At 42.8% G+C, this 27,445-nt stretch overlaps 3 protein-coding genes across 17 annotated transcripts in view; 2 read left to right on the top strand and 1 right to left on the bottom strand.

Moving 5' to 3' along the window:
- The window catches only part of NSD3 (nuclear receptor binding SET domain protein 3), a 123,803-nt gene extending 111,066 nt beyond the window's left edge, over nt 1-12,737 (top strand). For 4 of the 7 annotated variants that reach the window (XM_072776472.1, XM_072776477.1, XM_072776473.1 and 1 more), the window contains 5 exons: nt 2,472-2,588; nt 4,076-4,217; nt 5,489-5,595; nt 6,179-6,383; nt 6,804-12,737. In XM_072776472.1, the coding sequence (XP_072632573.1) occupies nt 2,472-2,588; nt 4,076-4,217; nt 5,489-5,595; nt 6,179-6,383; nt 6,804-7,045 (813 nt within the window). In that variant the 3' untranslated portion in view covers nt 7,046-12,737. The remainder of the gene's footprint in view (nt 1-2,471; nt 2,589-4,075; nt 4,218-5,488; nt 5,596-6,178; nt 6,384-6,803) is intronic. The other 3 variants (XM_072776476.1, XM_072776475.1, XM_072776471.1) reach the window with 2 other exon arrangements.
- A 520-nt stretch (nt 12,738-13,257) lies between these two features.
- Nucleotides 13,258-19,978, top strand: PLPP5 (phospholipid phosphatase 5). Of its 4 annotated transcripts, none has more exons than XM_072776467.1 (8): nt 13,258-13,419; nt 13,558-13,666; nt 14,108-14,198; nt 14,536-14,599; nt 15,093-15,217; nt 16,079-16,249; nt 18,149-18,315; nt 18,988-19,978. In XM_072776467.1, exons 1-7 carry the CDS (start codon nt 13,352-13,354, stop codon nt 18,307-18,309), a joined length of 789 nt encoding a protein of 262 aa, XP_072632568.1. In that variant the 5' UTR covers nt 13,258-13,351; the 3' UTR covers nt 18,310-18,315; nt 18,988-19,978. The 4 variants fall into 4 exon arrangements, with proteins under 4 accessions (XP_072632568.1, XP_072632569.1, XP_072632570.1 ...); XM_072776468.1 differs by having other exon boundaries at nt 18,149-18,200; nt 18,988-19,259; XM_072776469.1 differs by having other exon boundaries at nt 13,259-13,419; nt 13,558-13,762; nt 18,988-19,898.
- The window catches only part of DDHD2 (DDHD domain containing 2), a 26,627-nt gene continuing 18,789 nt past the window's right edge, over nt 19,608-27,445 (bottom strand). For 5 of the 6 annotated variants that reach the window (XM_072776463.1, XM_072776459.1, XM_072776462.1 and 2 more), the window contains 2 exons: nt 22,255-22,362; nt 19,608-21,826 (listed from right to left, as the gene is read on the bottom strand). In XM_072776463.1, the coding sequence (XP_072632564.1) occupies nt 22,281-22,362 (82 nt within the window). In that variant the 3' untranslated portion in view covers nt 19,608-21,826; nt 22,255-22,280. Of the gene's footprint in view, nt 21,827-22,254; nt 22,363-23,547; nt 23,670-27,445 lie in introns of those variants that run through there. The other variant, XM_072776461.1, reaches the window with a different exon arrangement.

Raw genomic sequence — 27,445 nt, 5'->3', positions numbered from 1 at the left:
GGATGTGGAAAAGATGACATACAGCCTATTTGGTTGCAGTTCTGCTCTATGGATTTAACCTGGTGTTAAATAAGTATAGTAACACCGGGGCGGGGCCGGGGGGGCGGCGAGGAAGTCTACCAGTGAAGGTGATGGTCCCACATGATGGTGCGAGTTGTTCATCAGCTATGTCCCAGCTGATGGAGGAAAGGCCTGGGAAGGTGACAGTGCATGGCACACCAGTGTGCAGACCATCCTCTGTCATTCGTGAGACAGAACTGGAAGGAAAAAGCAGAGAAAATAAACTGTTCTGTTATAGTATTGCAGTTACCAATGAAACCCATTTTTTTCTTTTATTTGTGTATTTCTTTTTCTAACCTAATTCTTTGTCATAGCTTGTATGGTCAGTAAAATAGGAGGGAGTAAAAGCCAGAGGTGAACTTCTGGGGCGACCATTCCCCAGTGGAAACAAGTGTGTAGCTCCTTGCGGCTGACTCAGAGCCCACTGACCTCACTAACAGCCAAGGGAAGGGGGTTAGTCCCGGGGTTGCCCGGGAACGTTAGGTGGGTTCCTTCCAATGTGGCCCCGTAACTTTTTTCTTATTTTCAGAAATGACAGTCTTTTGTTTTTATCAATAGAAAAAGATTAAGTATTCATAAGAGCGTTGGCCTATGTTCTTAATGATTTGCCCAAATCAGAATATACGGTACTTCTCTTTAGATTACTGGTATTTACTATCAGTTCTGTGATTCGAAGAACCATGTGGAGGGCTAGTAAAAATTTGTGTGGTGGAGGAGGTCAGGTGGGAGGAAGAACAGGTCTGGTGAAACAATAAACAAATTTTTGTTGCCCAAGACATTTCTTTTCCTAGAAGACTGAAAAATTCTATAGATAATGCTCTTGTCCTAGATTGAGTCAGCCATGTTTTCAAGGTAAAAGGGTTAATGGACTCTGCATTTATAAATACCAGATATTAAGATGTTGAATATAGAGTATTTACCCTCATTTTAAAAGAAGCTATTTATGGGGCGCCCCAGTGGTGCTGTCGGTTAAGATCCTGATCTGGACATTTTGAGATTTGAGCCCCGTGTTGGGCTCCATGCTCCACAGGGAGTCTTGCTTGGGATTCTCTCTCTCTCTCTCCTTCTACCCCCCACCCCTGCATGTGCACTCTTTTTTTCTCTCTTTCAAATCTTTAAGAAATAAATAAATAGAAGAAGCTAATCACCACACACCTATGAGAACAGCAGTATGAAAACTAGTTGGCAATACCAGCTACTGGCAAGAATGTGGAGAAACTGGGTCTCTCCTACAGTGGGAAAGTATGGTGGGGATGCAAAATGGTGCATATACTCTGGAAAATAGTTTCTTAAAAAATTAACTCAAACTCACCATTTGACCCAACAAATTGTACTCCTGGCCATTTATCCCACAAAAATGAAAACCTATGTCTGCATAAAAACTTTTACCGGAATGTTCACAACAGCTTCATTTGTAATAGCCAAAATATGAAAACAATTCAGACATTCCTCAGTAGGGTGAAAGGCTAAACCACAGTACATCCATAGTGTGAACAAGTACTCAGCAGGAAAAAACAGATTTAACTATTGACACATAACAAATCAGACAGATCTCAAGAGAATTAAGAGAATTTGCCAACCTCAAAAGATTACATACTGTATACTTTCATTTATAGAACATCCTCAAGATGACAAAATAATGCCGATGGAGAACAAGTTAGTGATGGGATGGGTTAAGGGAGAGAAGAAGGATGGGTGTGATTATAAAGAACTGTACAAGGGGTCTGTGTGGTGCTGGAATGCTTCTGTATCTCAACTGTAGTGGTGGTTACACAGTTGATTCTACAACTGACCAAATTCCATAGAACTAACACACACACACAACGTTGATGCAATCTGAATAAGATCTGTAGACTGTACCAGTGTCAGCTCTCTAGTTTTAATATAGTACTATAGCTCTCTAGCATGTTGCCATCGGGGATTAGTAGGTGATGAATACACAGATCCTCTCTGTACTATTTTTGCAACCTCCTGTGAATATGTAGAATTACTCTAGAATAAATTTTTTTTTTAATGAATTCATTTGTTTCAGATTGAGCTCTTTAATAGGCATCAACTCCACAGCTGCAAACTTAGTAAAAGTCTGTTGTAAGACAGCCTCAAAGACTTGAGTTAGCCATCTCTCCAGCTCCTATAATTATGTCACTTGGACTATAAAATCATATTGTCAAAAAAAAAAAAAAAACATATTGTCAGCAAGAAAAGACCAGTTATCACCTTGTGAGACACTGCTAGCAGAAAACTCGCTACCTGAATGCCAGTGAATGGCAACTACTATTTGTTTCTAGTGTTAAAGTTAGATTTCCAGGATTCTTTTTGGTTACTTCTCTTGGATTACATACATAGTGTTAAAGAATGCTTTCAAAGAGAGTACATTGTCTTATATTTACATATTGCATGCTTCTCTGCAGGGCGAATTTGTAAATGAATATGTTGGTGAATTAATTGATGAAGAAGAATGCAGATTGCGAATCAAGCGAGCCCACGAGAACAGTGTAACTAATTTTTATATGTTAACTGTTACCAAGGTAAAATTGATTTTATTTTGTAAGAAAAAAGGATTTTTGGTTTTTGTGTCATGGTCTTAAATGCAGTTTCCTCTAATTTGATTGTTTTTTTCAGGAGAATGAGAACACTTTGCAGTAGCCAGTATGATAGTTCTTATAATGTGGTGATTATTGCACAGTACACAAAGGCTAATTATTGAAACCTTGCACATGGCATATGAGACAGCGCTGTGAGTGGACAGATGGCCAGGAACAGGGCAGACACACGGGGCTTTCCGTCTCAGCTCTTCTTAGTCACTGAAAGACCTGGCCCTCGGTTTCTCAAGTTAGAAAGCACCACAAAATTATGGTTTAGCCAAAATTCTAACTGAATTTTTCTGTGTACTGGAACTTTGTGTCTGAGTTAGGACAAATGGATGTAGTCCTAAGCAGAATGACAGTAAAACTACTCAATTCATTGTGTATGCTCCTAAGTCCCATTTGCTACACGTCTGATGTATCTGTTACCTTGTGTCATTTCTTTAGCAGTCCTCTGACTTGCAGAGGACAAGAGACTGAGGTCCAGCCCTGACAAGCAGTCTGTTGGATAGCTTGTCACAGTCTGGTGAAGGCCAGGACTAGTAGCCATGTCTCGTGGTCCAGGCTCTCCCCGAAACTGAGAGAATATCATTATAAGTAAGAACTAGAAATCACTTACAAGAAGTTTATTTGAACTGATATGCATTGTTTAACAGTTTTATAACTTTCATGAACATCAATTTAATAAACAGAAAATGCCATTTATTTCTGATAGCTGAATAGCCCTTTAGATCTACTCCTCACTGTCAGGGGCCCCTCCAGCCATCTTGATGACATTTGGGAGGCTCTGTCTTCCAGGGCTCATTGAGATGACCGGAACTTGCATTCAGGGGCCGCCAAAATGGTGAACCTTTTACTGTGTCCTGAACATCAGTATAAGTAAAATGGAAGGAACAGGTGACTTCCTGGAGAGTATGTTCTACGCTAGAGCCCTTCCATCAATCAAAGGTCCAAATCTTCACCCAGAGGAAAGCCGTACATATTTCCTTGTCTCTCTTTATGGCCTACGCTCTTTTCCATTTACTCCCATACTAGTTTCGCTGCTTGTACAGAGCAGGAAAGGAGGGCTGATGGCAGAGCACCGTGGTTCCCAGCCCAAGTGCCTGGCTGAACTCCACGCTCTGGCATCACCTGTGATCAGTTCATCTTCTAAGTAGTAGTATTCTGTGGGCTATGTGTAGAGACAAACTTAAAAAAAAAAAAAAAAAAAAACACCTAAATTGCATTTTATCTCAGTTGCTTTGACTTGAAGCTCATCAAATAAGATAGAGAACTCAATCACCAGCCCGGAGAGCAGAGCATGCATTGTGGGAGTTGTGTAGCGAAACACTGTTTGTTGCTTGTGGCCCTCAACAGAGTTGGATGTATCTGAGATAAGCTCTTACTTAGTTTCATGTCAAGGGTACCTTTCATTTCTTTTTTTTCTGAAGGACCGTATAATTGATGCTGGCCCCAAAGGAAATTACTCTCGCTTCATGAACCACAGTTGTAATCCAAACTGTGAAACACAAAAGTGGACAGTGAATGGAGATATTCGAGTTGGACTGTTTGCCCTTTGTGATATTCCTGCAGGTAAAAAAGCTACTTGCTCCCCCCTCCCCTGCACAGGATATTCTTCAAGGTTCCATGCTCAAGTATTTATTCAAATAAGATAGGATTATATTTGGAATTGTTACCTGCCATTAAAAAGTGAAAATCCATGTCCTGCAAAAGGGAGTTTTGTAAGAGCCTTTGTTTCGGGGAGGACGTTCCAGAATCCTGTATGTCCGGGACCCTCCTGAAGGACCTCTCCAAATTATTGCTGTCTGCACAATATAACCAGATGTTTAAGCTTTTGTTTTCTACTTAAAGTATTAACATACTGTGTTAACATCAGCTGGTTTCTTGGTTTGTTTGTGGGGATTTCTGTTTGTTTGGGTTTTTTTTAGTTGAAAGATCTGTTTCAAATTAGGCACAAAAAGCTTCCGAAGCCAGTTATTGCTTCCATGTTTCCTCAGCCATCCAGCATCTTACCAGTGGCACTTAGTTTCTTCTCTGCCAGGTTGGTAGGGAAATGGGTAAAAAGGGAAGAGATGTAGCTCAGTGAGGTTCAACTGCAGTCCTGGAACTTGTTGCAGGCTGTTCAGGATCAGCCAGAAGCAAGCTTGGGCCTCCCAGTTCGAATCCTTGGGTCTTCAGTGTAAACAGTGAATCTGCGCTGTGAACTCTCTGCAGAGCGTACTCTAAATCATGAATTACTGGAGCTGCACAGTCACCATGATTCCGTGGGCCTACTGTTGGTTCAGAAATTCGTATAAATTAGGGCAACCCCAGTGGCGCAGCGGTTTAGCGCCGCCTGCAGCCCAGGGCGTGATCCTGGAGATCCTGGATCGAGTCCCACGTCAGGCTCCCTGGATGGGGCCTGCTTCTCCCTCTGCCTGTGTCTCTGCCTCTCTCTCTCTCTCTCTCTCTCTCTCTCTCTCTCTGTCTCTATGAATAAATAAATAAAATCTTTAAAAAAATTCGTGTAAATTAGCTTTAGAAAAGCAAGCTAGACCAGAACCCATTTTTTTTGTTTTTTGTTTTGTTTTGTTTTGTTTTTTAGCACAGATTTCATATTCTTAGTCTCCATTACATAATTTTTGACCACTTCAGTAAGAAGGCTGTGACAACTTTTACAGAGTGTTTTGGCCGTAATTCTTGGTGGCTGGGGATTTTTTCCTCTGTTGTTTCCCCTGGCCCACCTCAGTTTGCAGCAAGGCCTTCAGGTCAGAATTAGGTCTCTTTTGCCAGTAGGAGAGTGTGTCTGACAGCATTTTTCTTCCCTGGGACTTGAGTATGAATAATTTTGTCTCCCATTGTAGGGATGGAGTTAACATTTAATTATAACCTGGATTGTCTGGGCAACGGCCGAACAGAGTGCCACTGTGGAGCAGAAAACTGTAGCGGCTTTCTGGGGGTGCGGCCAAAGGTCAGTTGGTGGGCAGGGAGCACCCCAGGCTGGTGGGGAGTCAGGAGTGGGGCTGTTGGAAGTGTGGGACCATCTCAGGAAAAGGCCGGTGAACAAATGGGGCCCTGGTTCACTTCATGGGACGGCTGTCATGTTAACCAGAGTGTAGATGCTCTGACTTTCCAATGAAGCAAATCTTAAGTAAGATCTGTCAGGTTCGGAAGATGTGTTTGTATTTCTGATTGAATCTGAAGTGATCAACATCTGTTCAGAATCTTCTTTAAAATTCACACTATACCAAAAACCACTGAATCAGCCACTTGAAAATGGTGAGTTGTATGGTATGTGAATTATATCTCAGTATCCTTGCAATTGAAAAAACAAAGCACCTGATTCAAAAGTCAGTGAAAAAAAAAAGGAAAAAAAAAAGTCAGTGAAAATGTAGCCTTATTTTTAGCACAATACTGTCATGGGATAAGTCGTCCTGATGGATTTAGGTAATTGAACAACAGAGTTGAAGAGAACTTAAGTGATTGTGTCAGGTTCTGGGAGCTCACTTTCCACGTAGAGTCTCACACATTGTGTTCATCCTTCTTCCTGCCAGTCAACATGTGTGTCAACGACCGAAGAAAAGGCCAAAAATGCTAAGTTAAAGCAGAAGAGGCGAAAAATCAAAGCAGAACCAAAGCAGATGCATGAAGATTACTGTTTTCAATGTGGAGATGGTGGGGAGCTGGTCATGTGTGACAAAAAAGACTGTCCCAAAGCGTACCACCTCTTATGCCTTAACCTGACTCAGCCACCATATGGTAAGCCAGCCTCTCGGGGCCCCTTCTTTGATGTGGGTCTTTGCTGACAGCGCTGTGTAACCTAGCATGTACTTCCCTCTCCTTCGTGGAGCCATGGAACGGATAACGTGGAGTAGAACCACCAACACTAGCAGACAAAAAGTATGCTGGTGAAGAATCTGTCTGCAGTTAGGGGTTAGGTGCGGGCCAGTAAGCATTGGCTTTTGTGGGTGAGCAGGGGCCCCTATGGCGTGGAGTTTGGGGTGCTTGTGCACCTCCAGACTCAGTAGTAGGCTCAGACGTAAGTTTGGCTGAAATTTGGTGTTTGATCAAATTCGGTCTCCAATCAGAGCAGACGGTGGGAACTTGGGTTTCTCGTGAGTAGTCAAGACGGACACTAACGGGGCTGTTTTACCTGTCCTACCCCAACCCCCCCACCAGGAAAGTGGGAATGCCCGTGGCATCAGTGCGAGGAGTGCAGCAGTGCTGCGGTCTCCTTCTGTGAGTTCTGCCCTCACTCGTTTTGTAAAGATCACGAGGAGGGTGCCCTGGTTCCCTCTGCTCTGGAAGGCCGTCTCTGCTGCTCGGAGCACGACCCTGCATGTCCTGTGTCTGCAGAGTACTGGAGCAAGATCAAATGCAAATTGGAATCACAAGATCATGGAGAAGAACTGAAAGAATAAATGGGCGGTGATTTCTTTTTTTTTGCTTTTTATTGAGATAAAAAAAAGGAAAAGGAGCAAGGGACTCGATGGCACGTTAGTGGGAGAGGAGCTGCTGCAGTGCGCACAGCCTTCACCCCCGCCCCGCCTTATTGACGCGCCGACGGGGAGCCAGTGGGTGCAAGCAGAAGCAGTGGGTGGTATCTGTTTTTCTGTTTTCTTGGGTTGGGGATTCTTTTATGGTGGGCCAAATTCCCTTGGTCTTCTCTTGCCTTTTATTACACTTCCATGCCTTTGCAGCTGGAAAAAGAGATGTCTTCGCTTTTAAAATAAGAACAAAGAGAAAAGAAATTTTGTTAATGAGATTAATTTAAAGCCTAGGATGTGTTCCTTGGGTGTAAAAAGCAAAAGTAGCCCTCATTCCTTTATTTATTTTCATTTTTTAAAAATTTGGAGAAGTGTAGTTCAGATAGTCTATTCAGTGTACGTGTGTGTGTGCGTTTTAAGTAGCAGTTGGAGCAAGCCCTCTAGAAAAGGCTATGATGATCTTTATATACCTCTTTGCTGAGCAGTAGGTAGGCTAACTTCTCTTTCCCTTCCAAATGTTTTTCATAATCCTAGAGAAGGGCTCTGTGGGAGTACTGAATCTGGCCTCTTGAAAACAAAATGCCTCAGTGGATTTTACCTCTGTGGTCTTAACCTAGGTGGGCTTTATGATGTGATAATTTTACCTACAAAGGTATATGATGTGGTTTTCGGTTTTGGAGAAAAACAGAAATGGGTGCACTAACTGAGTTTGAAATGTTTTCCATTGACTGAACATTTTTGATGAAGCGTGTTTATGTGGATGTGAATGCAGTTAGAATGGTCATCCCTGTTGCCCTGACACATGGACAAAGGCAGCTAGAGGGAGACAAAGGCCCAGACCCAAAGTTAGATCATAACGACTGCCATCCCCCATGCAGTGTAATGGAGCCCCTTGTCCAACCTCGGGGGCTGTCCTGTCTCTGTTCCCCTCTCCTAATCAAACATTCCCATTGCCAGCTGGCTGCCCATTCAGCCAGGTTTCCTGGTGAAAATGACACAAGCAAATTGAAGTTGTATCTGAGTCAGTCTTTTTGGTTTAGTTCCTCATTTGGGGGGTGGAAGGGGTAGGGGCATCCCTTGGTCATATGTAAACAATTTCTATTTAGTATTATCTACTAACTAAAACTGCCCCCAGGAGGGAGGGGAAGCACTTCTACAGAGTATATTAGAGCCACACAAACACACTTCATCTGAGGAAGCACTTAGGGGAGTTCCCAAGGAAGCAGTGTTAGCAAAAATGGTTGGTTGTGATGCTTGGATATCATAGATGCAAGTGTGCCAAGATGTCTGCCCACAAAATTCACTTGCATTTAATGCTTAAGAATATGTATTTTCCAGTATTCCTTGTATGAGTAATTAGTAACTTCAGGCTTTGTTGTGGCACTGTACTAAGTAGAAGTCTGGGGCTAGCTTGAATGGATGTTAACTTTCTCTGTGAATTTTGACTGCTTACAATTGCTGGTACCTGGTGGCATTTATTTTCCCTTAAGTAGTACCGAGGAACCTTATGAAGGTAGAGAGGGTAGATGCTCGGCCACATTCCTTCCGTTGTGTTGTGTGTGTTCCTTTTTCCTTATTAATTTAGAGTTCTTCTCTAGAAAAAGGAAGAAAAAAAGTTGTGCCTCTCCTTTTTTAATGTAAATGTGCAATTGTACTGGATTTTCTCTTGTAAAAAAAAAAAAAAAAAAACATAAAACAAAACAACAACAAAAAAGCACCACACTACAGTTCCTTTACTTAAGCTCCTAAACTGCCATTTGCCTGATTCCAGCAATTAATTCTGAGGTAACTTACTGGGCCTCCAGGAATTATCTTGATTAAATATGATCCCAGGAGAAAGAGCAAAATGGAAAACGCTATGCATGTTACCAAATCGAACATGCAGCACAGCTCACCAAAACACTAGACTTTGCTCTTGAGCAATTATATAGTTTGATAGCCTTTTAAAAAATAATTTAAGAAAATCTAGGTTTTATCATACTAAGACTTTATTTTATATATGTGTGTGTGTGTATATATATATATGAGATAAATGTTTGCTTTTTTAAAAACTAACATGAAGGATTTCCTTTAACATTTGAAATGTAACTCTTGTTGAAACCGTACCCACATGAAATCTTATCTCCTTGTTTTGGACTGAATAATCTTTACTATCCGATGACTTTTCTATGGTAAGCCAGGGTACATCCTCTATACTTAAAAATATCTTAGGTTTCAATATTTTTATGCAGCTTCTTCATCATGTCACATTTTGTTTGTGTATCTAGAGCAGCTCTGCTGAGATTTTTTTTAATCTTTTTTGGGGGGTTGGGGGGCACCCGATAGGATCATTCTGCCATTTCAGAAATCAGATTAGAAACCAAAACAGCTAACCACAGCTCTGGAGTCTTCGTCCCTGAGTGCTCTGCAATGGTTCGAACAGCGGTTTTCGCCCTGCCGGAGCCCAGGAACTCTCCTCACACCTCCACGGTGTCACCACCTACCTAGTTTATGTATTTTCAAGTCACAGGCTATGGAGGCAGCGAGGGAGGGGGAAAGTTGTGCTTTCTGTGTGCATAGCATATATGCCCTGTGCCCGGCTGCCCTTCAACGAAATCATCCAGAAGACGTGTTACTCTCTCATAGTCCATAGTTGGTATTTGTTAACTTTTAAATCTGTATGTGGTCAGAGCATAAATAGTTGGTTTTGATTCTTGTCCAAAAATGAAATGACTTAAAGCAGCATGGGATAATGGTGGTGTTTTGTTTCATATTTTTTTTTAGCCTCGTGTTAATTCTTTGGAAGAAGTGAATGTAAAGTTTTGGATAATCAGCATAAAACTTCAGAAATCAGATCGGTAACAACTACAGAGGAAATCCTGGGCAGCCTTCCAGGCATGTGTGGTGCATGAAGGGGCTGGCCCACGGCTGGCACTGCAAGGAGGAGGGCTGCCCAGAGCCAGCTCTAGGGGGGTGGCCCGCCCTTCCTCCCTGGAAGGCCCAAGCAGCTGGAGGAAGTGATTCACTTCTTTAATATCTAATCAAGGCTAGAGTCAGGAGGGAAGTGGGTTTTATTTTCATTTTTAACAAGTTCTTACTCTACCTTAATTCTCAAAACTGATCTGGCCTAAGGTGTAGAATAGGCTTTTAGAATCACTGAACCTTGGAGCTATCAGTGTGTTCAAGTCAGGAACATACGTAAAAACTAAACTAAAAATAATAATAATGGGAGGGGTGGCTCCAGCTCCCTTCTGCCATTTCCACATAATCTTTGGAAACATGATTATAAATCATGTTTTGAAATTCTGAGAGAATCATGGAAAGGACTCTCAGAGACGGCAGGCTGTTAGGCAGGTTTCTTTCCTGCCTCATGAAGTTGGGTTTTGTTGTGGCCTCATTATACGGTCTGTGCTTCCGTCAGGGTCAGAGCTGCAGTGTGGACGGCAGGGAGCAGCCCTGCGGAACGAACCCTCTGGGCACTCCGGCTTCGGGCCAGGCCGGGCCTCCCATTCATTCTTAAGTGCAAAGCTCTTCCTCTAGTGTTGACCTTGAAGGGGAGGTGCTGCTGCAGGTCCCACCAGGAGGAGTGGACAGGTGGGCTTGGGGAGCCTACATTCCCTGCACTTCGGTCAGGGGAGGTATGATGACTCTGCCAGGGCTGATGTGTCCAGCCACCTGGGCTTCGAGCTGCCGCAGACGCAAAGTGACCGTTTGGAACGATTTCCGTCAGCCTAGGGCCACCTACAGTCGGTCCCCGGTCGTCTGTAAACCAAGAGTAGGACTCGCTTGCATTTTCAGGCAAGCAGGGAACAGATAAAATTAGACGGCTTTGCCGTGTGTGCGTGAATATTGAAAAGTTGGAGATTTGTATATAGTGAAACCCACCAACTCTCCCCGGGGCGGGCAGCGGGAGCAGGGACGTTGGCACAGGGCGAGGGAGGGGGATGTTCACCGCAGGTACGAAGTAGTCACTTTAACACTGAGACCTCTGCCTCATCGAATTCAGGTTTTTTAAGTACTTGAAACTCTTCAGATTCCCCTTATTTTACAGTTCTTAAGTTTGTGAAGTAGAGAGCATTGTTTGTATACCATTTTTGAAAACAGCCTCGTCTCTTGTCCTCTTTCACTTGGGTTGAGGGCAGGGCTCTGCCCACGGGAGGGAGCGCCCGGCACGTAGCTCAGATTTCCTGGACGCATCTGAGGAGGAGACTTGCATGAACTGCCAGCAGCTTGTTCATGAGTATTTCCTTTGTGCGTTCTCTACTTTGTCATTTTGTCAGCCCTGTCCCCACACACCTCCTCTTCCCCTGTAATATATATGCCTGTGTAGGGAAAAAAAACAAAAATTTGCACTTAACGTTACGCTCCTTGAACCGCGGGGTGTAATCTGTGTGTTGCAGAAACCATTTCCTTTCTTTTCTCCGTCAGTCCATTGCTTAAGTGACAAGGTCAGGTGCTTGTGGCACCTACGTGTGAGGGGGCTGGTGGGGGGAGTGCGACCTGCCCTTCAGTGGCCTGTGAGAGTCAGTTACGTGTAAGAGAAAGGGAAAAGATGAACAGTTGCCAAAGTCGTGTATTCAGTCCTCAGTTTTCTTCCGTGACCTTCTCCATCTGCTCATTGGCAAGAAAGCCCTCCAGGTGCCAGTGCTCCCCTCTCCTGCCTGCCACAGACCTCGACGTGTGCACATGGCCCACGGCGTCCACCAGACCACCGAGACGAGGTATGTATGAGGTATTCTTGTCAGGTTAGGAGTCGACTGGATAAAATTTACTTTTTTACTCTGTTGTCATTAATATTGCTCTTTATCTCATTTGTGCTATCACATACCCTCTGTTAAAAAAAGAAAATCACATTGTCTCCCATGACCAAGATGCTAAATAATGATTACAACTGGCTAAGAAGATCCTTTTTTCTATACAAGGGTGTGTGCATAATTGGAATTGATACAAGAAATTCATTTGTAACCACTTGTGATATTGCACAACAAACACAGATACCTACAGATTGTTTTCTTTTTCTTGTGATCTTTATCTATAATGACCTTTGTAGATTGGTTATTTCTGTACTTTGTTTATCTGTAATAAACTTTGTAGATCCTGTGAAATGTTTTTTTGCCTAAATCACTTGAGACTTGAGTCTTTAATAACAAAGCATCAATATTCACTAAAGTCAATCTCTTTTGAGTTTCTGTGACTTGACTAGAAGCTCTTTGACACTAAGGGATTAGTGTTCATTTTCCCTGGGGGGCGTTCCACTAGGGCATTACTGTATAATGACTTGATGTTGCCACATAGACTTCAAGATATATGATATTTTGGGGATTTGTTGATTGGCCTATGTTTTACTGCATAGTGTGAAACGTGTAAAGCTTGGTTAACCTGTATATAGATAGCTTTATTGTTGACTAGTTACAGCGTATTTAGGATTGCCTGTAATTACTACTGTGTGTGCTGGTAGGAACATACATTTTTGTATATTATATTTACTGAGATACTGCCTTTTTTTATTTTACAAATACTTTGAAATCCAGATGTGTTTTTTGCTTCCGTGAGGATTAATTTGGAAAGCTTCTTAATGACATTCCACTGACTTCAGATTTTGCTTGAGATTGACTTCAATAAATTGTCCTGTATGTTCCAAATTAAACTGTGGGCTTGTTCATTGCCTGTAGTTAGTTGCTTGCCACAACTCCTGGACAAGAGGTCATGATGGGAGGGAGGGCGTCGGTTGCAGGGCTGGATGACCCAGACGTACGCACACACACACACACACACACACCCGGCTGGTGGGGCCTGCAGCACAGAGAGGTCCTTCAAAATGCTGCAGGCTGCAAGTAAACTTGGTGCCCAATGCGTGCGGTTTGGTTGTGTTTGCCGGGCGGGGGGGGGGGGGGGCGGGCCTCGGAGAAGGGGCGACGGGGCGACGGGCGGCGAGGAGGGACGCGGGTCACCTGCATCTCGTTCTTCCGTCAGGCTCCACGTGCGCTGCTGCCGGGCTGGACCGCGGGAGGCGGCTCGCCGTCTGGGTGCTCCGGACGGGGCGGGGGCGGGGGCGGGGGCGGGGGCGGCGGCGGGGCAGGGGCGGCGGCGGCGGCCCCGCCTTCCTCCGGTGCAGTTCCCGCGGCGGCCGCCAGCCGGCGCTCAGAGCAGAGGCCCGGCCCCCCGGCTCGGCCCTCCCGGGGACCGCCTCGGGTCCCGCCGCGGCTCCGCGGCTGCCACGTCAGCGCAGCGTCCGTCGGTCCGTCCGCAGCGAGCGGCAGGATGGGGAAGGTGGCGGCGGCCCTCGGCGCCGAGCTGGGCGTGCGGCTCGCCCTGTTCGCGGCCTTCCTGTAAGCGCCCCTCGCTCGGGCCCGGGTCCCGGGGCGCCGCCGCAGCCCGGCCGAGGCCTGGGGCCAGCGGGGGAGCCCCCCGAGCCGCCGCGGGCCCAGGAAGCAAGCCGACGCGCCCTGCACGTGTCTCCCCTCCAGGGTAACGGAGCTCCTCCCGCCTTTCCAGAGGCGGATCCAGCCGGAGGAGATGTGGCTTTACCGGAATCCGTTTGTGGAAGCGGAGTATTTCCCCACCAAGCCCCTGTTTGTGCGTGGAGAGCGAGCCTTCCTCGGCCCCTTGATCCCTAGTGCTGAGCTTGCGGCTCGAGAACGCCCGCGGGGGTTCCGACTGCTCCCTCGGACGGTGTGCTCAGCGCTTTAAGGTCCAAATTTAGAGCAAGATGTCCATTTTGGCTCCAGAGACCCGTTTCGTGAGCTCCGCCCCGCAGGGTGGCCTGAGGTGCCCGGTCACTTAGAACATCCTGGCCGGTGGCGCTGCCGTGCCCAGTGCGCCCAGTTCACGCGCAGACGCCGCCGCCGCTCGTAGGCACCGGGGGTCGGGGGGTCGGGGGCGTCCTTAGGTCTGCCGCGAGCCTCCTGCGGTCCCGTCCCCGCTGCTGCCCTGTGGGAGCTGCTGTAACCGCGAACCCCGCGGCTTTATTGCGGGGGTTGGTTTGGCTCTGTTAACCTCTGCCCTTTTCCGGTTCAGGTCATTGCATTTCTCTCCCCGCTGTCTCTGATCCTCCTGGCCAGATGTCTCAGGAAGGCAGGCCCCACAGACAGCAGGCAGGCCTGCCTGGGTAAGCGGCCCTCTCCGGGCTTGTGTTCCTCGGGTGGGCCCGGCCACGGGCGTGCGACCGCGCGGAGGCCGCTGAGTTGTGTCCCTCGGGTCCTCCTCTCTTCCCTGTCCCCACGCTGTCCCCACGCTGTCCCCACGAGAGAGAAGCCTGCCCTGGGACCAGAGTTCACACAGGTGTGTCTACAGGCACTGGATACTCTGGACCGAAGTTCCCGGTGCTCCAGCGCGCGGGGGGCCTGCCCATCCCTGTCTGGGAAAGTCCAAGCCGCTCTCTTAAGGCGGCGAGCGCAAGTCCCCATAGGCTGAAACCACCCTCAGCACGTTTCTTTGCTTTCCAGCTGCCAGCCTCGCCCTGGCCCTGAGCGGGGTCTTTACCAACACAGTAAAACTGATCGTGGGCAGGTAAGTGACCAGTGCCCGCCTCGGCCCTCAGGTCCGTCTGCCGGCGGCTAATGGCCCGCATCGCGCCCCTTCCTCCGCTCCCCTCCTGCAGTCTAACCTTGCTCCTCTCGCTTGCTTCCCGTTGCCTCCCTCCCCTGTGGCTGGCCTGCGGGTGCCGGGTGACGCCGGGCTCTCTGCGGCCCCGCCCCGAGCGGCATTCCTCCCTGCTCCCGGACCAGCACAGCAGCACCCCCCGCCCCCAACACCCCGGGGCTGCAGCGTGACTTGCTCTGTGCCCTTGGAAGTACTCTGTGCTGCACCGCCCCCCTCCGTTTCAGCGTGGGCCCTGGCAACGCCGCCCTTCCCACCGTGCCTATCCAATCCGGTTTCATTATTTTGCCTGCGACGCTGTTTGACCAACCGTGAACAGGTTTACGGTGTCTGAGACAACCAGAAACTAATTTCCGGAGTTTTAAAGTGATCTGTGTGGAGACCATGTTGGGTTTTTTTTCAGGCCACGCCCAGACTTCTTCTACCGCTGCTTCCCTGATGGGCAAGCCCATTCTGACTTGACGTGCACCGGGGAGAAGGACGTGGTGAACGAGGGGCGCAAGAGCTTCCCCAGTGGACATTCCTCCTGTATGAACGCCACATGCACTCAGCATCTCTGCTTTTTTGGGATCACTGAATTTAACCCAGGACGCTTATGAGAATGGGGACATCTCACTACTCTTATCCTTGTATCTAGAAACAATCCCCCCTTCTTTAATAACCCCAAGATTTTACAAGCCTGCGCCTCAAATATTAGGGTAGATATTCAAGGACAGAGGAAGGAGTTTGCTTTCATGAGATTTGAACATTTTATGATTCTTGTATCATTTGCCTAGATCCTGTAATCTGGAATTAGTTAGAAAAATATGAACTAAACTTTATTGAAGGTGCTTTGAAAAGCATTTTTGATTCTTCTCATTTGATACCATAATAGCCCAAAGAGGTGGATACTATTAGTTTTATGATTCCCATTTATACATGAGGAAGCCAAGGCATCAAGAAGAAGTTACCTGCCCAAAGTCCTATTGCTAGTATCCAAACACTATTCCCAGGGTAAATATTAACTTTGGGACACACAGTGAAGTCCATTTTTCCTTTTGTTTCCCCCTCCCTCATTGATGATCTACACCAGAAGCATTACCAAAAGAGGATAAAACATGTTCATGGGGATCCCTGGGTGGCTCAGCGGTTTAGCGCTTGCCTTTGGCCCAGGGCGCGATCCTGGAGTCCCGGGATCGAGTCCCACATCAGGCTCCCTGCATGGAGCCTGCTTCATTCACCCCCTGCCTGTGTCTCTGCCTCTCTCTCTCTCTCTATCATGAATAAATAAAAAATTTTTAAAGAATCTTTAAAAAAAAAAAACATATTCGTGCCCCCAGCCACTTATCTGCGGATGAATGAGGGAGGTTCCTTTATAAGATAGATACTTATAGATTTTCCCTCTTCTAGTTGCATTTGCTGGTCTGGCCTTCGCTTCCTTCTACCTGGCTGGCAAGTTACATTGCTTTACCCCACAAGGCCGTGGCAAGTCTTGGAGGCTCTGTGCTGTTCTGTTGCCTCTCCTCCTTGCATCTGTGATTGCGCTGTCCCGCACCTGTGACTATAAGCATCACTGGCAAGGTAAGCAAGGTATTCCTGCCATGGAAGTCTGCATGTGTCTCCTGCCATCTCATCCCTAGCGTTCGGCACAGAGGAGACGTGGACTGTATCTGTTAAATGATTAAACAAATGAGTATGGGATGGTCTGGGTTTCTGAACCAAGAGTATGTATAGCTATGTGGAAGATGAGAAAACACAGTTTCCTTTTAAATCCCTAAGGAGAAATGTCCCAATTTTTCCATTATCCTGAAGCAGTGTAAGTTCAGAATTAACTCCTTAAGGTTTTTTCTCTCAGAAATTTTTTACAACAAACCTCAGAGGTCAGTTTACTTACTGTCTTAAAATAAAAATCAAGTCCATAAAAAAATCAAGTTCACTTCATGAGATTTTTGTTAGAAACTAAAGTGAAATTCAAGAAATCATAAAATTATAAACCAAAGAAATTTTAAGTTGAATGATATATAGTAAAACATTCAAATAACAGTATCTTTATGGAAAACCTATAATTCAAAAAAAGCTGACAGTATTGGCCCAGAAGTCCCTAGGAGCCCTGTTTTAAAGAATAAGCTAATTTTTTGCAAAGAGGGGCGGGCAACTCCTTAAGAGTTTATTGCTTCCTCTAGAACTCTTAAAATGTGAAAAAGGGGTTAATATGGCATTAAATGAAACTTTATTATTCTGAGGTTTTTAAAAATTCAGCCTAGTGGGAGGTGGGTGGGGATGGGGTAACTTGGTGATGGGCATTAAGGGGGACACGTGATGTGATGAGCACTGGGTGTTATACATGCAACTGATGAAAAACTGAACTCTAAATCTGAAACTAATGATGTACTATATGTTGGCTAGTTGAATTTTTAAAAATTCAGTCTCGGTGCCTGGGTGGCTCTGTCGGTTTAGCATCTGCCGTTGGCTCAGGTCATGATCCCAAGTACCTGGGATCGAGCCTCATGTAGGGCTCCTTGCTCGGCAGGGTATTCACCGCTCCCTCTTCCCCCTGCTCACGATCTCTCTCTCAAATAAATAAAATCGTTTAAAAAAAAATTCAATCTTGCGTAAACTTGGAAAAAGGCTTATTATAGTTATTTAACTAAAGATGTGTTTTAACTTGGTGTTTAGGAAGGAAAGAACCTGATGATAATCCTGTTAACTATATGATAAAATTGAGAAAGCCTAAAAAGGAATCCCTGGGTGGCGCAGTGGTTTAGCGCCTGCCTTTGGCCCAGGGCGCAATCCTGGAGACCCGGGATCAAATCCCACGTCGGGCTGCCGGTGCATGGAGCCTGCTTCTCCCTCTGCCTGTCTCTGCCCCCCTCTCTCTCTCACTGTGTGCCTATCATTCATAAATAAATAAATAAGAGAAAGCCTAAAAAAAAACACTGAAATTGAGGTTTTCTGCACCCAAACAAGTAGAGTAACCTGGACGCCCAGGTTCTCAATACAGATGTCCCCCATCATCCTGCACTGAACAGAGAGCTGTCTCTCTCACCAATGGAAGGTTGTGGCAAACCTGTACTGAGCAGGCTGGCACTGTATTTCCAATAGCATTAGCTCACCTTGTGTTTGTGCATCACATTTTGGTAACTCTTGCAATGTTTCAAACTTCTTCATTATATTTGTTACGGTGACTTGTGATTAGGACTTGCTGAAAGCTCAGGTGATAGCATTTTTTAGCAATAAAGTATATACTTTTTTTTTTTTAGACAGTGCTGTTGCACTTAACAGACACAAGATAGTGTTAGCATAACTTTTATATGCACTGGGCAACAAAAAAATTGATCTGACTTGCTTTATTGAGAATACTTGCTTTATTGCAGTGATCTAGAATCCTACCAAGTATCAGAATGCCAGTAGTGTGTGGTATTTTAACATGATTTAAGAGTCTAATATGATTAAGTGAAGACTTTATCTCCTCTCTTTTAGATGTACTAGTCGGATCCATGATTGGCCTGACATTTGCCTACGTCTGCTACAGGCAATATTATCCTCCTCTGACGGATGCAGAATGCCATAAACCATTTCAGGACACACTTGTACTTCCCACTATACAGAAGCCTGCTGATCCGCATCATTTTAGTATTTAGAAATTGGTACTACCTCAATTGAGATTACGTGAATCAGCCCCTCTTAACTGCCCAAGAAGAATGTCTGACCTTTTTACTCTGAAGAGATACAAGCAAGGACATAAGCACTTCATCTGTCTCCATATATTAATGCAGTTTTGCTCACATGCATTTATCATGAGTCAAGGTTCAAGGTTCTTTTTCATGACTCTCTGCCTCACATTCTGATAAAAAGATCTTCTGTAGAGTCCATTGGATTGGTATTCTAATATCTACAGTGTTTTACACTTAAATGCCATTCTTGGAAGGGTCTTTGTTCACAAAGAAGCCTTTACATATCCTAGGACCTAGAGTTAAATTTCCATTTTCCATAGTTCAAAATCTTAAAACCCAGGACATGACCAACTCAATTATTTTGGCTCTGTTTACTTTCTCTGGTGATAATTCCATGAAAACTTAAATAGGAAAATGTCCAGTTCTGGCTTTTTTTTTTTTTTTTTTTTTTTTTTTACCACTTTACACATGTATCTTATATTGCTGTCCATTTTGAATACTGTGGGCATAGATTATTTATTGAATTACTAAATAATTTATTTTTTTATTTTTTTAAATTTCTTTAAATGGTAAAACAAACACCAGTTGCTAGTATTGAAACCACACTCCTGACCTGTGTTCACAAGCTTCTTTCCCTCCATGCAGGACTGAAGATCTGCCCAAATGCATCAACTCTGAGAATTGGCATTATAGATGTCACTACCCGGAAGACAAATGAACTTTTCCTGTCCCTTCTTCCTAATGGGATATAAGGGACAATTACAGGACGTTATCAGAACCGATGCTATAGGACCTACAACTGCCCTTCTCTTTGTGATTATGCTTTAAATATGACCTTGTCTTACATGCTTCTTTCTATATTTTCAGTGTATCTTTTTCCTTCAGAAAATGTGACAAAGAAAATGTGACAAAGAAAATGGTGAATGTGGGTGTTTTTGGTATGTAAAGTACCATGCGAGAGCTGGAACATTTCCAAAGTAAAACACTGGATTTCCCATCTGACCATCCGACATAAGTGATAGAACAGCCAGAGCAGAGACTGATATCTGTAAATACCGAAGAACAGTCTCAGTATTGACTTGTAACTGCCATGCCTTAAATTCTGAACTATATCTGCCTGTGATAATGAAAACACCAGTCAAGGGAAAAGAACTTAAATATTAGGTCTTTTGCCCCAAACTTGTATTTTTAAATTTGCTTTAATAATATAAGGGAGAAAAAAAATGGTTATGGTATTAATTTTCAGTATAATGGATCCAATCAGGTAAAAGGCAACTGGTCAATAAGGTTTTATTTCAGTATTTCATAAACTTTTAAATATAATCATGTAAAAAACAAACATTTCAAAAAGTGCAAAATATTAGAAAGCTAATCAGTGCTATTAACCTTTCCATGCAGACAATCTCTTGTTGAGATAAGCAATACAAATTCCGTAGCAGGAAATATGTATAAAATGATACTCTATTGAGTTTAAAATTAGGCTTGGTCAAGAGATTGCATGTAATACAACTGAAGTAGTGCAAACAATATACAACTAAATAAAGAATTTAAATCAAGCTTATTATTCTGTGTAATATACAACCATGATGATACCACAGGTAGAGAGACAAGATAAAAGCTCTTTTACAGTTGCCTGCCCCTCACCAAAAAACATTTCTTAGTACCAACACAGTGGTTTATCTAGCTATCCACAGTTATGCTGTTGAGCTGTTCATCTTTGGTTACAGGGACTCATTCTTGCTTTTCCTTTGGTTTACTCTTAAATACTATCTATTCTGCTAATATGAAGAATAAATGTAAATTGACAAGTTGACAAAAGCTTCCCCTTTAAAATATAATTGAACACTACTTAATTCTCAGTAATCCTTACTTCAAATTCAGTTCATATGGTAAAGAAAAGTATTCCATATACCTGACACTTCTTAGTGGCTCAGCATTAGTCTATAAGCAGATGGACAAGTAAAGGCCAGCCACGGATCTTGCACCCAGCCTCACCTCTGTCATCTCCAAGGTGACGGTGATTAAAGGGATGGAGACCACTGCTGTTGAAGGGATGGCTTAAGTGAATGTTATATACCAATACACTAGACACCATGATATATTTACAAAAAAACATTGTTTATAAAGAAACGCAGCTTACCTGCCTGTACCACGCTATAAAACAGAGAGGCCTATGGAAGTTGGAGAGGAGGGTAAAGGACTATCACAAAGAAAAGTGCAAAAACAATGACAAATAACCAATGAGATAGGAAATATAGCCCTGTGGTGAGCAGATGCCCTCGGGAAAAAAAAAAAATTGGTCACTATTCAAGGTACACTTCACTTTGAATGTTCTGATGTATACTCTGCACAGGCTGTTCCTTGACTCCTACAGGCATAAGTTTTTCTTTCAGAATAAGAAACATTTCCCTTAGCCAAAGCCTCCTGCCCAGCCAACAATGCCTGTGCCATGAGGCTTTTAAATAAGCTCCTGGATCATGGGTACCTAAGCAAGCAATGGTGTTTATAAAGGGTTTTCAAAGAGGACACACAACACTGCCCTCACCCAAGTGGATACAATGGTTGACTCGCACAAATTCTAGTTCACCTTAAATGTACTACTGAGAGATTTTATTCATAACCAGAGAGCCTGTTAAGGCTGCGTGATTTCAGGTTTGCCAGCCTTTATAACTTTGCCCTCAAAAAGAGAAGTTACTATCAAATAACTAAGATTTCAGAGTCTCCCCATTTGAAATATGGTATAAAAGGACAGGTCTAGGATATATAACATCTTTGCTTTATAAAATGCACCTAATGGGAACTAAACTATCTGCTGCAGACTCTGAGAGCAGCTCAAACAGCTGTGAAAACAATAAACAGCATCAGTGATTCCTTGCAATCAAAGGTCAGTCAGCTATAGAGAGTAAACAATACTCTGTAAGCTACATTTTAGTCCTTCACACAGTACTTGTAGGAAAGAAATGCCGGCTCAAAAGAAGTTGCCTAGAAGTCTTTTCCTTTAACTACTTAGCCTTCAAATACAGAGAATACCAATGAGAGATGAGTGTACCCAAAATGCCTTCTGAATCACCGGAGCCGTGCTCGCTTCAGCAGCACATATACTAAGATTTAATCTCCAGAGCCTGCTTCCAAACTAGAACATTTTCTAAAGAGAAACAATAATTTCCTAGAAAAAATTTCTACTCAAACCAAAATAAACTCAAAACAGACTTTATACTATCTCAAATAATAAGCAATGAAGGGTGGCATCTATCATCCAAGTATTAGAGCTGCAAATAACCCCTGCTATGAAGAGTGGCAAATGCTTCTATGAAGCCAGTGGTCTTCCCTTTGTTCTTCCACTCACTTCCAAGATAACAAGTCCTCCAAAGATCCCAGTAGTAAGTAAGTGGCAGGCAACATGCAGGAAATGACGCAGCTGAGGAGAGGGAAACTGCAGCAACAAGCAGGTGGCTTTTCTGGGGGAGGATCCTGCAGTGTCCGTCTAGGGAAGAGTGGAACAGAGGTCATGAGGCAGTCAGAACTGGAAGCAAACAGAACACCGGAGTCCAATGCATGAACTTTCTAGTTACACATCTAAAAGGCAGAGTAACTTTATCTCAGGATGGACTGTTGCCATGGTAACTCTTAGATGATCAGAACTATTTAGATTCTGAGTTTAGATCCTAAAAAATAACAGGTGTTACGGGACCAAGTCACTTGCAAAAACACATGGACATTAACTTTCTCTAAGTGAGCTATTGCACTTTTTCCTCAGAAATTTTAACCAGAGTCCCTCTAAAAGTGAATCATAACCTAGATCTTGGTGACAGGTAACAGAAAAGCACATTTATAAAGAGTTCAAGGCTACCCTGTTCCTCATAACATGTTAATATAGGAACTATGCTACATACATGACATTTAAAAACTTACATTAAGCAGCCATACATGGTTCATTTTTATTGTAAAGGCTGATCAAGGAAGATGCCCTGGGTTTGGTAGATTTCTTTGAGGACCAACAATACTGTATCTTCAGACTCCCTGTAAAGAGAAAAACTTAAGTTGTAAAAAGAAGAACCTAACAGTTATACTGGATGTTTTACATATATTATCTCATGTAATCTACAAAACCACTGTACAAGTTCATTTTGTACAAACGTTCATTTTATGGTGGAATATTACTCAGCCATAAAGAATAATGAAATCTTGCCATTTGCAATAACATGGATGGACCTAGAGGATATTAAGTGATATAAGAGACAAATACCATAGGATTTCACTTATATGTGGAATCTAAAAACCAAATGAACAGGGACACCTGGGTAGCTGAATGGTTGACTGCCTTCAGCTCAGGGCATGATCCCAGGGTCCTGGGATCGAGTCCCACATCTGGCTCCCCACAGGGAGCCTGCTTCTCCCTTTGCCTATGTCTTTGCCTCTCTCTATTTCTCTCATGAACAAATAAATAAAATCTTTTTAAAAAATTAATTTTAAAAAATTAATAAAACCAGCGTCTCATATATACGGAGAACAAACATGGTTGCCAGAAGGCAGATAGGTGGGAGGATGGGTGAAATAGGTGAAGGGGATTAAGAGATACAAACTTCCAGTTATAAAGTAAGTAAGTCATGGAGATAAAAGTACAGCACAGGGAATATAGTCGATAATACTGTAATAAGGGCAGCCTGGGTGGCTCAGCGGATTAGCGCTGCCTTCAGCCCAGGTTGTGATCCTGGAGACCTGGGATCGAGTCCCACATCAGACTCCCTGCATGGAGTCTCCCTCTCCCTCTCCCTCTGCCTCTCCCTCCCTCTCTCGCTCTGTGTCTCTCATGAATAAATAAATTAAATCTTTAAAAAAAATACTGTAATAATGTATGATGGCTACACTTATCATGGTGAGCACTGAGTAATATACAGAACTATCAATTCACAAAAAAAGAATTATCAATTCACGATGCAGTGATTCACCTGAAACTAATATTGTATGTCAACTACAATTAAAAAAAAAAAAAAAGTCTAGCATTACATCTGGTAATACAAAAAGACTAGTAATAAATGACCAACCAAGAACCTTTCCACAGAGTTCATTCTCAGAACACAGAAAGCCATCTAATTGGTCACCTTAAATTTTTTTAATGTTATTTATCTTTTTAAAAAGAGAATACAATCTTAAGATTCAAAATTTAAGATACAAAAGGGTATAATAATGAAGTTTCCTTTCTACCTCTGTTTCTTAACATTGATTGTCAGAGGATGGGAACTAGTGGTTATCAACTTCTCGTGCATCTTCCAGATATTATTCTGTGTGTGCTTAGGCAATTACTTACATCCAGTTCATAAAGACACCTGATTATAAAAAAATAACATCATGAAGGACTGCCTTAAGGATGTATAGCTCAAATATTTCTCTAGTTTCATGGTTCAACATTTTTTGAATCATGTATCTACTTTGAATCATGTATCTACTTGAGAATCTAATGAAACCAATGGATTTCTCCCCTAAAAAGATCACATATACATATATACCCAAAATTATAGATAAAATTTCATTGGATTCATATACTTTTTCTATCCCCCAGAAACCCTATACACAGGTTAAGAAATTCCTCCTATGCCAGTGAGGGGGCATTAGCTAAACTAAATATTAAAATGGTATGATCCTGGTGCATAAATGAGTAGATCAAAAGAAAAGAAGTTCAGAAACAGTCCTAAATCTATATAGGAATTTAATAAAGTGAGACCAAAAAAAAAAAAAAAAAAGTGAGACAAACTAGCAGTATTGTGACAAATGGATAGCCATCTGAAAAATGACCTGAATCAATCTATAACTATTATGAGAATAAATCCAAAATGAATCAAACATCCACATGTAAAAATGAAACCATAAAATATCAAAATAAACTACAGTAAGGAATTCTTCAGAGGATAAGGAAGATCTAAGAAACCAGATATTCCAGAAACCAGAAAGGAAAAATCATCAAATATGACCACATAAAAATCAATCTTCTCTACTTAGCAAAACCAATGTTTGCAATGCCAAAGACAAACTGGGGAAAAGTAATTTGCAACTCATCACAGACTAATCAACTAAAACAACAAAGACAAATATTTCAATATAAAAGAGAATAGGGCAGCCCTGGTGGCTCAGTGGTTTAGCGCTGCCTTCAGCCCAGGGCCTGATCCTGGAGACCCAGGATCAAGTCCCACGTCGGGCTCCCTGCATGGAGCCTGCTTCTCCCTCTGCCTGTGTCTCTGCCTCTCTCTCTGTGTGTGTCTCTCATGAATAAATAAATAAAATCTTTAAAAAAATAAATAAATAAAAGAGAATAAAGAATAGAAATAACTCCTAAAAAAGGAAATAAAAATGCTCCTGAAATGTATGTCAAAATGCTCAATCTTATTCATAACAGGAGGAATGTAAATTTTTAAAAGGCAAAAGATCGGGATCCCTGGGTGGTGCAGCGGTTTGGCGCCTGCCTTTGGCCCAGGGCGCGATCCTGGAGACCCGGGATCGAATCCCACGTTGACCTCCCGGTGCATGGAGCCTGCTTCTCCCTCTGCCTGTGTCTCTGCCTCTCTCTCTCTCTCTCTCTGTGACTATCATAAATAAATTTTAAAAAAAAATTTTTAAAAAAAAGGCAAAAGATCTATCTGTTCTGAAGAGAAAGAGGAGCATATGAGTAATAAAATTTAAAAACTACAGTGTAAAAAAAAATACAGTATGCTAAACATACTTTGAAAACTACAAAACACTGCTGAGGGAAATTAAAGACCAAAATACACTGAGAGATACTGTGTTTGTGGATCAGAAGACTCGGTATTATTCAGATGTCAATTCTCTCCAAATTGATCTGTAGATAAAACATTTGCAATCACAATGAAAATCTCATAAAAAGCTTTTTGGCTGACATTAACAAGCTCAATCTAAAACACGTGGAAATGCAAAGAACCTACAATAGCTAAAATAACTTTAAAGAAAAAAGTTGGATGACTTACAGTACTTGATTTCAAGACTTATTCTGAAGCTACAGTAATCAAGACTGTTTTACTGGCATAAAGACAGACAAATTGATCAATGGAACAAAATAGAGCCAAGACAATTCAGTGGTTTCTGTCTGAATACTTTTTTTTTTTTTTCTTTTTTAGATTTTGTTTATTTATTTGACAGAGAGAACACAAGCAGGGGGAACAGTAGGCTCCCTGCTGAGCAAGGAGCCCAATGCAGTCTCTATCTCCCAGGATCATGACCTGAGCCAAAGGCAGATGCTTAACCAACTGAACCACCTAGGCGCTCCCTGAATAAACTTTTCAACAAATGTTGCTACAACCACTGGACAGCTACATGCAAACCAATTAACTTCAATCCTTATCTCACATCATATTTTTAAAAGTAGCCAAAATGGATCACAGACCTTAATACAAAAGGTAAAAAAAAATGATACAACTTCTAGAACACAGGTAATTTTTTAATGGCTTTGGATTTGGCAAAGATATCTTAAATATCTTAAAAGGCACAAATATCAATAGATTGGACATCAGAATAAAAAACTTTTGGACATCAAAATACTGGGCTGGAAAAATGAAAAAAAAAAAAAACAAAACACCCCATTCTGAGGAAAAAAGCACGTATCTGAAAAGGACTTGTAACTATGACATAGAACTCCTGCAACTTAATAATCTTTTTTAATGGGCAAAAGATGTGAATAGACAGTTCACCAAAGATATATGATGCCAAGGTACGTGGGTGGCTCAGTCAGTTAAGTGTCCCACTCTTGGTTTTGGCTCAGGTCTTGATCTCAGGATCATGAGATTGAGCTCCACATTGGGCTCTGAGCTCAAAGAGTCTACCTGAGATTCTGTTTCTCTCCCTCAGCCCCTCCCCCTGCTTACATGCACTCTAAATAAGTTGAATAAATAAATAAAATCTTAAACATACAGGGGTGCCTGGGTGGCTCAAGTCAGTTAACTGACTGTCAGTTTTGGCTCAGATCAGCTCATGGTCGTAAGATTGAACCCAATGTCAGGCTCAGTAGGTAGTCTGCTTGAGATTCTCTTCCTCTCTGCCCCACCCCTGCTCTCTCTCTCAAATAAATAAGTCTTTTTTTAAAAAAGGGTTTATTTATTTATTCATGAGAGACACAGAGAGAGAGAGGCAGAGACACAGGTAGAGGGAGAAGCAGGCTCCATGCAGGTGCCTGATGCGGAACTCGATCCCAGGACTCCAGGACCATGCCTGGACCATGCCACTGGGCCGAAGGCAGGCACTAAACCGCTGAGCCATCCAGGGATCCCCTCATATAAATAAGTCTTAAAACAAAAAATAACAACAACAAAGCCCTCTATAAATAAAATCTAAAAAAAAAAAGCTGAATAAATGGCAAACACATGAAAATACACTCAACATCATTACTCATTAGGAAAAGGCAAATTAAAACCATAATAAGGTACTATTACAACTCTGAGAAAGACTAAGATTAAATAAATAAATACATACATACATACAAATTAATTAATTAAAAAAAAAAAGACTAAGATACAAACCACAAACATACCAAGTGAATTTGAGGATATGGAGCAACTGAAACTCTCAAACACTGCTGATGGGAACAGAAGATGCTGGCAGGAAAATAGCTTGGAGGTTTCTTTTAAAAATACTTTTACCATACTAAGCCTAGCCATTATTCCACTCGTAGGTATTTACCCATAAAAAACTAAGAATACTGGGCATGCCCAGTGGTTTAGCATCACCTTCAGCCCAGGGTGTGATCCTGGAGACCTGGGATCGAGTCCCATGTCAGGCTCCCTGCATGGAGCCTGCTTCTCCCTCTGCCCCCCTCTCTTTCTCTCTCATGAATCAATAAAATCTTAAAAAAAAAAAAACTAAGAATATGTCCATACAAAGTCTCATACACAAATGTTCACAGCAGTTTTATTTGTAATAGCCAAAAACTGGAAACAACTCCAATGTCCATCAGCAGGGAAATGGATAAACAATTGTGGTAAACTCATACAACAGAATATTAGTTGGCAATAAAAAGCAGAGAAACTACTGAAACACAAAACATAGAGGATGGAGGAAGTCATACAAACGAGAGTATATATGATTCCATTGATATAAAGGT

This window comes from Canis lupus, chromosome 15 (genome assembly GCF_048164855.1).
Source record: "Canis lupus baileyi chromosome 15, mCanLup2.hap1, whole genome shotgun sequence".
Classification (NCBI taxonomy): domain Eukaryota; kingdom Metazoa; phylum Chordata; class Mammalia; order Carnivora; family Canidae; genus Canis; species Canis lupus.
This window is presented reverse-complemented; position numbering and strand designations above follow the sequence as displayed.

Bases quoted from the DNA above. Each gene is read 5' to 3' on its own strand.
- PLPP5 (XM_072776469.1), top strand. From the start codon at position 13,352: ATGGGGAAGGTGGCGGCGGCCCTCGGCGCCGAGCTGGGCGTGCGGCTC. The intron at 13,420-13,557 runs GTAAGCGCCCCT...TCTCCCCTCCAG, and splicing joins GCCCTGTTCGCGGCCTTCCT to GGTAACGGAGCTCCTCCCGC. The intron at 15,218-16,078 runs GTATGAACGCCA...TCCCTCTTCTAG, and splicing joins CCCCAGTGGACATTCCTCCT to TTGCATTTGCTGGTCTGGCC.